The sequence below is a fragment of the Chelmon rostratus genome, chromosome 5, assembly GCF_017976325.1.
Source record: "Chelmon rostratus isolate fCheRos1 chromosome 5, fCheRos1.pri, whole genome shotgun sequence".
NCBI classification, from domain to species: Eukaryota; Metazoa; Chordata; class Actinopteri; order Chaetodontiformes; family Chaetodontidae; genus Chelmon; species Chelmon rostratus.
The window spans coordinates 5,289,614-5,297,804 of record NC_055662.1 but is presented as its reverse complement, the minus strand read 5'-3'; the positions used below and the strand labels follow the sequence as shown (position 1 = coordinate 5,297,804).

General features: G+C 38.1%; 1 protein-coding gene across 1 annotated transcript; it reads right to left on the bottom strand.

Moving 5' to 3' along the window:
• Positions 1–1,058: 1,058 nt before the first annotated feature.
• On the bottom strand, positions 1,059–6,985 carry figla (folliculogenesis specific bHLH transcription factor). The gene is made up of 5 exons (XM_041937754.1): positions 6,797–6,985; positions 5,567–5,713; positions 5,360–5,449; positions 3,127–3,279; positions 1,059–1,076 (listed from the first exon to the last, which is right to left on the bottom strand). The coding sequence occupies exons 1-5, from the start codon at positions 6,980–6,982 to the stop codon at positions 1,059–1,061; spliced, it is 594 nt and encodes a 197-aa protein (XP_041793688.1). The 5' UTR covers positions 6,983–6,985.
• Positions 6,986–8,191: the final 1,206 nt, after the last annotated feature.

Here is an 8,191-nt window from a genome sequence, read left to right as displayed (position 1 = left end):
AGCTAAAATAACAACTGAGAAAACAAAAAGCCATTCAAACAGAAATATTAAAACAGAAGCTGTCATGTAAATTTTATTTAAGGGCTGCCAAGGATACAGTTTGTAAAATGAAAATAAAAACACATTCATATTTACTCAAACAAAATTTAAGTTTCAAAAGTTAAATAAGACAAATAAAATTGCAATTCTTCAAGAAAAAATCCTTTCCTCCAACAACAGGCCCCTAAAAATAAAACAAGAATTACTTAATCTAAAATAACACAATTACCTTCACATAATTACTACATTCAGTGACTTGTTACTGGGTGCAGCAGATGTTCAACCAGAAGATGGCACTGTCACCGTACAGCTCAAATCTGTGGGAACAATTCCTCTGAAAAGGTCTTTTCTACTGTGCTCTAGTGCTGTGAAAAAATAAAATAACGCATGAAAAAGTCAAAGAGGGATCATAACTTCTATATGCAAGAGCTTGATGACCTCAGCAAATATCAGTCACACCTAATTTCAATTTGAGGTCTAATTGGCCAGAATTACTGAAGACAACTGATAACATTAAAGATGGCTTCGTACTATTCAAGGGTCCCAGTAAATGCCATGACTGTGTGACATGCTCAATACCAGGAAACTGAAGCAGCTAAATGGAATTTAGCCATCACTCTTTTTATGTTGTGCTTTTCTTAATCTGACATGTCCAAATGTCTTCTGATAGAAATGCCTGTGCTTACTTTGTACCAACTGTCAAGTAAAAGTTTCACCAATATGACAATCATGCTTCAGACCTCATGGAGCAGCACTGTATACTTTATGCTAATATTCATATTATTCTAAGCCCTGATATAACCTGCCTGATATTTACAGTATGTGTTTTGATATCATTTATCATTATCATTTACATCCTTCAGTGTTAGACTTTTAAAAGTCTTTGTACCTTCATGTGTGGTTTCTGGATTTTACCTGAAAATGTGTTTATTAAATCAGATTTGATAATTCTGTTTTTTTTAAAAAACCAACCTGGCAGTTTTCCAATACTGGTCCAAGCCATCTGCTCTAAACACCACTCAGAAGGGTTGAGACATCTGCTAAATGAAGAAGAAGAGCACATCTTTTTTTTTTTTTTGCTAAAGCTTCAACTTTTCACTTTAAGACATATTTCCTCATCTGAGGTTAGTTTACCGAGACCAACAGCTTTAGTGACAAGGTAAGGTTAAAACCTGAACAACACATCACGCCAATTCTGTGGATGGCATAACAGCACACACGTGGAAACTATGTAAAACAACCATGTCTAAACCTCTTCACCCTCCAATTATCCAATCAGATAAGGAGGTACTTGTGAGGACAGTTTGAATGTCACAGATGTTAGGATACACTGAAGACAAATGGACTGTTGATTGCCAGATGTAATTATATTGTATTCCTACCAGATCTTTTCAGGTATACATGTGTCTGATTGCCTATTGTTTGAAGGGTCTGTCTTTAGACTTGAATGTGAAAGCTGCCTGTCTCACGCCCACTTTTAAAAAAATTACACTGCAAAATGAGATCATCAGATTTAGCTTTACTAACAAATAAATCTGCAAAATGTTTTTTAAAGACCATTTTACATAGTCAGTGGGTACTATTGTTTAAGCCTGCAATGCTATTGGACCATGAACTCACACAACCTGCAAACTTTGGGGGTATTTGGGCCTTACAGGGTTAACTACACAATGTTGCATTCAATTAGCTCATCAACTGAATTATGTTAAGCTTTAAATTAACAGAATATATTTAATAATTGAATCCCATCATAGAAAGGCTGGGGGAAACCACTTAAAGCCAACATAACAAAGAGGGAAAAATACATGGTTATAAAAGATCATTAGTTTCACAACACTTACTCAGCTGCAGGAATTCCTTTGACATTTACTTAAACAGCCAATTTGTTACGCTCAAACCTGTCTCCGAATCTTTTCTGAAAGTGAAAAAGTTGGAGAACTCATTTAAATTCATCTGGCCCCTCTTCTGTAAAAGGTGGAGTTGCATGCCACTTGTGGCAGTGAAAATACACGATAGGGGTGGAATCAAAGCATCTGACCACGGCACCACATGACTGGCCAGAAATGGCCACAGTATGTATTTTTTTTCCCAGGATGCTCCTTTCATACCCAATCATGATGCTATCACCTTTTACCAATCAACCCGTTTACCTGTGGAATGATCCAAACAGGTGTTTTTGGAGCGTTCCACATCTTTCCCAGTCTTTAGTTGCTCCTGTCCCAACTTGTTTGAAACATGTTACTGGGCTCAAATTCAAAATAAGCAGATATTTACAAAAAACCAATACGGTTGATGAGGAAAAACTTAAAATATATTGTCTTTGTATTGTTTTTAATTGGGCATGTGTCAAAAAGGATTAGCCATAACACCTTAACATTCCAACAGCTTATTGACATATATGGTATTGACAAACAACAAAACATCCAATTAAGACATTCATTGATGACAAAAATAGGTATCTCTAGCACACACCTGGAACACTACCACTATTGGACAGCATCACGAAAACTGTAAAATCATACAATTCATTCTCAGAAGCGTATAAACTCAAATCTTCAACTGACTCTCTGCACCTCAAATTCCATTAAACAAATGGGAAAAGGACTTCAACATCCACACCAACAGAATAAAATCAATAATAACATCTTCAGCATGTCTGGGAATACACACACACAAGATGCTTTTAACAGGATTAACTGGATCAGACATTCAACACAACTGACGACTACCTCCACACAATCTGGCTCTGCCCAGCAATACCACATTTCTGGGAAGAAGTAACCACCACACTGTCCGTATTCCTTGACTGGAGCATCCCATTAACCCCTTCCACGTGCATTACTATAACCGTGATACATGTCTATTAAGTTCCTCTTTCTAAGCCATGCCTGAAGCTTTTCCCTGTGACTGACAAACTAAATGGGAAATGGTTTCCATAAAGTGGTTCCTAACCAGCATCAACATTCCATCTTCATAACTGCTGCACAAAAACAGCCCCCCAGCCAGCATCACAAACACAGCTGGAGTGTAGCTGACAAACATCAAGCATAAAATTAGGCATAGTACTAAGAAAGTGAAGTGACTTACCGAAGTCTGATCAGGTTCTACTTGGATGATGAACTGGTACGCAGGCATCCCGCAATGCTGCAGCATCAATCTTGTCATATCTCCGTCCTCTATTACCGTTTCTGAGGCCATGGGGAATCCATCTTCCATGTGCTCCTCAGACATGTTCAGCAACTGTAAGGAAAAAGCATGCAAGTTAAAATACATTGAATTATATCCTTCTATTATCAGTATCTGATTTAGGCTTAAAAGGGAATCCATGACAGTTGCAATTAATTAAAAAATATATATATATACATGAACAGTATAATGCTAATACAATGCTAATAATTGTTTACAGAATTCAAAAGCACAACCTCCATATGCATCCATGCGCTCAGAATGTTACAAACACGGACAGTTTCATCAAAACAAGGCCAAGCAACTGCTTCTGTGTTCATACTTAGTGACACAAACAAAATTTACCTCAAATTTGTGAGGTAATCGCTTTCACAAACAATTATCTGTTCCAATTAAATTTACTTCGGACATAGAAATCAGATAGCATATTTTTGAAAAGCTGATGTGACTGACAAATGCATTTCAAAGACCTAAAGGAATTTAATTCCAAGACTGTAGAGAATAATTTATCTACAACCCTAATCTAGGAGTTTAAAATTCTTCCAAAAATTAAAATGAACATTCCTATTAAAGGATCTTTTCATTTATCATCCACTACAGAATAAATGTTGTATTAATCTAATTTAAAATGTTGTACTCTTAGTTGTTGAGCACAGTAGCACAGATCATCATCAGGGATCTGCAAGAAAATGTAGTTGAACTTTATAAACCAGAAAGAAGACATAAAAAGGTATCCAGAGATTTGAAAATGCCAATCAGTAGTATTCAAACTCTGACAAAGAAGTGGAAAATTAGGGGATCTGCTGATACCAAGAAATGGTCAGGCAGACTATCAAAGGTGTTGCAGCTGTTTCAAGATGCACAATAAGGAGGTACTTGAACAAAAACAGGCTGCACAGTGGAGTTGCCAGTAAAAAGCTGTTCCTGCACTAAGGGCTCCAAACAGCCTGTTTACAAGATGCCAGTAAGCACCTAGACAAGCCTCAAAACATCTGGAACAAAGTCATCTGGGGTGATGAGCCCAAAATTGAACTTTATTGTCACAACCATAAATGTTGAAGATTGGAGGTGGAGTTCTGATGTGTTTGTGTGTGAGCTACAGCGGCGCAAGGACTTTATCAAAATTAATAGAAAGATGAATGCAGCATCAGAGAATACTGGAGGACAATCTGCATTCAGCAGCACAAAAGCTGCGCATGTGATATACTTTGACTTTCCGACATGATACTGATGCCAAACATAAGGCCAAGTTGACTTTTCAGTGGCTAATGCAGGAAAAAGAGGGAGGCCATCACACTCTCCTGACCTCAGTATCATTGAGCCACTTTGGGGAGATCTCAAGTGTTCAGTTCACACAAGACAACCCAAAAATTTACAGAACCTGGAGGCTTTTTGCCAAAAAGAATGAGCAGCTTTATCACCTGAAACCTGAGAGCCTAATCCACAACTATCATAAAAAACTCCAAGCCATCATTGATGCTAAAGGGGGCAATAGACAGTATTAAGAACTAAGGGTGTGCAAACTTCTGAACAGGGACCATCTCAGTATTTCTTTATTGCTATGTTTTGTTTAATGATTGCACTAGTCTGTGATGCCTTGCAGAGAAATTTCAATCCCATAAAAAAAGATGTGTTTTCACTGATCACTCATGTTTTTATATATGAGCACAGCTGTGCATACACTTCAAACTAGCAATGTAAGAATAACTGTGCTGCTGTGTTGTATGATCAAAAGGGTTGTGACACTGTTTAGTCATATACGTAGATGTAAAGCACCCTGAAGCTCTTACACCTCTTAGCCACTGTTTTATTTCAAATCTAATGTGCAAGACTACAACCAAAGAAACACATAACAGTGTATATCAGAATCATTTTATTATCATTATACAGTAGATCCTCAGAGCTGCTGCTTTGTGCTGGATATCACAGGTAACATAGGTAGGGACATTGTTAGGGGTCTAACCTCAAAGCCCACTACATCCACCCACACAATGATGAGATCCCCACCTGCACACTTTGAATATAGTTCAAATGAGAAAAGGAATAGTTGCTTTACTACCACTACTCTAGTTTACCTAAACTGAACTACGTCAAACCACCTCTCATAACTGCAGAGGGAAAAAACAACACTCACATCATCCACTCTCCACAGGTCGTTGCTCAATCCTTCAGTCTGACCATAAGTGATTGCATTCTTTAGGAAATCAGTCCCACTGCCATCATCCTGAAAAACAGAAAATAACACCAATCAACATTTCAAAACAAGAGGCAGCGCTGTCCTTGGAAAATAGCAGAGGACACTTCTCACTTAATGGAGTCCTCATGAATGCAGGCTACTTACACTGTCTGTGTCCTGCAAAACTGCAACAAGCAAACGAATGTATTCTGTCGCAGCTTTAAGGGTGTCCACTTTACTGGGCTTCCGGTCTGGTCGCATCAGTGGTACCATGCGCTTCAAGCGGGAGAACATGGTGTTCAAGTTCTTGATCTGCACAGACGTTTCACATCAACTATGTGCCAGATCAGATCATAAAAGTATCTCTAATGTTATGAAACCAGAATTTAAACAAAGTAAAAAGATGATGATGAATGAGAGCACATATCTAAAGACTTGCAAGTGCTGGAAGCAGTGACATTTGTCTTGACTTCATTCTTCATTGCTGGCAATATGAGCTATAACTGTGTTGCAAAGCCAGGCACATCGTGCCAAAGGAATAAAGGCGATGTTGGTGTCCTTTCCTTTTCTGCCCTAATTTGAAGACACTGAAACCCAGACCAGTACAGGTCTTTAGATATTATTCAAGCTTGAGAGTTGCATTTCAAACCAACGTTGCAAATGAATGTTCCCTTAGCTCTTTCAAAACATCAATACAAGCCTTTCACAATACTATTGTAAATATGTGTAATATCTTCCAAATACCACATTAACACGTTTGACAAATGAGAATAGAGGAAAACTGTTTTTGCACCATGAAACATTGTTATCCATTAATTTATTTTCCAAGTGTAACTGCGGAAATGAAAATCTAATCTGCCTTCTCCCACTTTATTCAAAACTCCATATGCAGACCTTGTAATTTAAAAGGGTCGGGCGTACTTCCAAATACAGACATGTTAAAACAAGAGTTTGGCCTGTAATGTTTACCTTATATTGGCCATGAGTAAATTCTGTGTATTTAATAATCATGTTGCTACCATATTGATTAAAGGCATGGAAATTAACCATAACTAGCTGGCTGTGGTTAGCTTATTATGATCGAAATTGTGTAATTTAGCCGGACAGTTTGAGCTCAGTAAAACAATTGAATTGAAATGTATTGCTGTTGTGATGCAGCTAGCTGGTATTATTGTTGGTGTGTGAAATATAGTAACAGATCTTGATAAGCTATATAGCATTTAAAGCTAGCTATTTCAGGATACACAGTGGAAGGGAACAGCCAAGCTACCTGCCAGCAAACGTTAGCTAAAATACCAGAGTTTGACACGAACTTCTCTCTTCAGGGGAACACGTTACCAAACTATCAGACCCTTGTTCGTGGTTCATACGATGTATTTTACAGTGAACACTCACTCTCAGTCGTTCCTTAGCGTTGACCAGTTCCCTTTTTTTTACAGTTTCATTGAAGTCCTCGGCGACAAAGTATAAGCCGTCCTTGCCTCGTTTCAACTTCTCAATGTTGCTGTACACAGGCAGGGCAGACTCGCCCGTCAACCGCTTCAAAATGTCGCTCAATAATTCCTCTTCTGGCACCTTCATTTCAGCAAGCAGCGTGAATTACAGCTTGCCTATTGTGTCTAATCAGTTTTTTTCTATGCTATGACACATTTTCATGTAAATGAGAAAGAAAGCCGAGCTCCGTAGATCACACCTGTGCCACGGGTGTAATTAGGACCCTGCGGCCAATTGAAGCTGTCAATCAAAAAGTGGGTTGCATTTAGTGTCGTACTGGTGAGCTGTGTGTTCACGGAGGCTGCAGCGCTTCTTCTTTCTTTGTTTTTGTTTGTTTGTTTTCTTTAATTAGCTTATAAACATTTTCTTACCACCTGCTTTGGCAAGATAAGATCAGATTGCTTTCAAATCTGTTTAAGAAAATGAAGGACAGGGGAATGGAGGGAAGAAGGAAAGGAAGAAGTAAATGCACGATTAAAAGGGTTAGGATGGAGGAAAAGACAAAAAAATTAGAAATGGCTTTGTATATGAATATGAGGTTAAGTTGAATAATTCTAATATTTTAGGGTTGCATAAACATGGAACCCACAAGACACAAAAAGGGTACTTCTACCTCACCTTTATCTATAATAATAATAGTAACAATAATAATAATAATAATAATAATAATAGTTAAATTGATTAATATGGAGTCAGTTACTGTGTCAAGGGCCTTCGTGTAGCCCTCAGCCTTGATCTAACCCTTTAATTCTTCTTTATTTAATAATACTACTAATACTACTACTAATAATAATAATAATAAAACTTCACGGAGGTCCAGTCCTGTGCCAAACATCCTAAGCTGGCATCCTCAGCAGGATAATAGTACTGACAGTGGCCCAACAGCAACCCTCTAAAGTTCATCTCCAAGCACAAAATTCAGTTTTAATTTGTTCTGAATTCTATTCTCATGGAAACATCTGTAAACATCTTTTTTTATTGGGTGGGTGCAGAATGTACATACTAATGGATATTCGGGCATTGTGCTGTGTAGATTAGAGACATGTGATTTCAAAGATTTTTTTATTTTACAGAGTTTTGAATAATTATGGTCTGGGCAGTTCTGCAGGCAGGCCCTGCTGTATTTGTTCTTTGTCCTTTTCCTCTTTCTGCTCTTCTTGTTCCTCATCCTCCCTTTCGTCAGGTGGGTCCCACCGTTCCGGTCAGCAGTAGTGGCCAAGTCACTGCCCACCTCCTCCTCCTCCTGGCTTCCAGCTTAACTCCTCTCTCCTGCCCCATAACCAGCAAGAGGCTCTT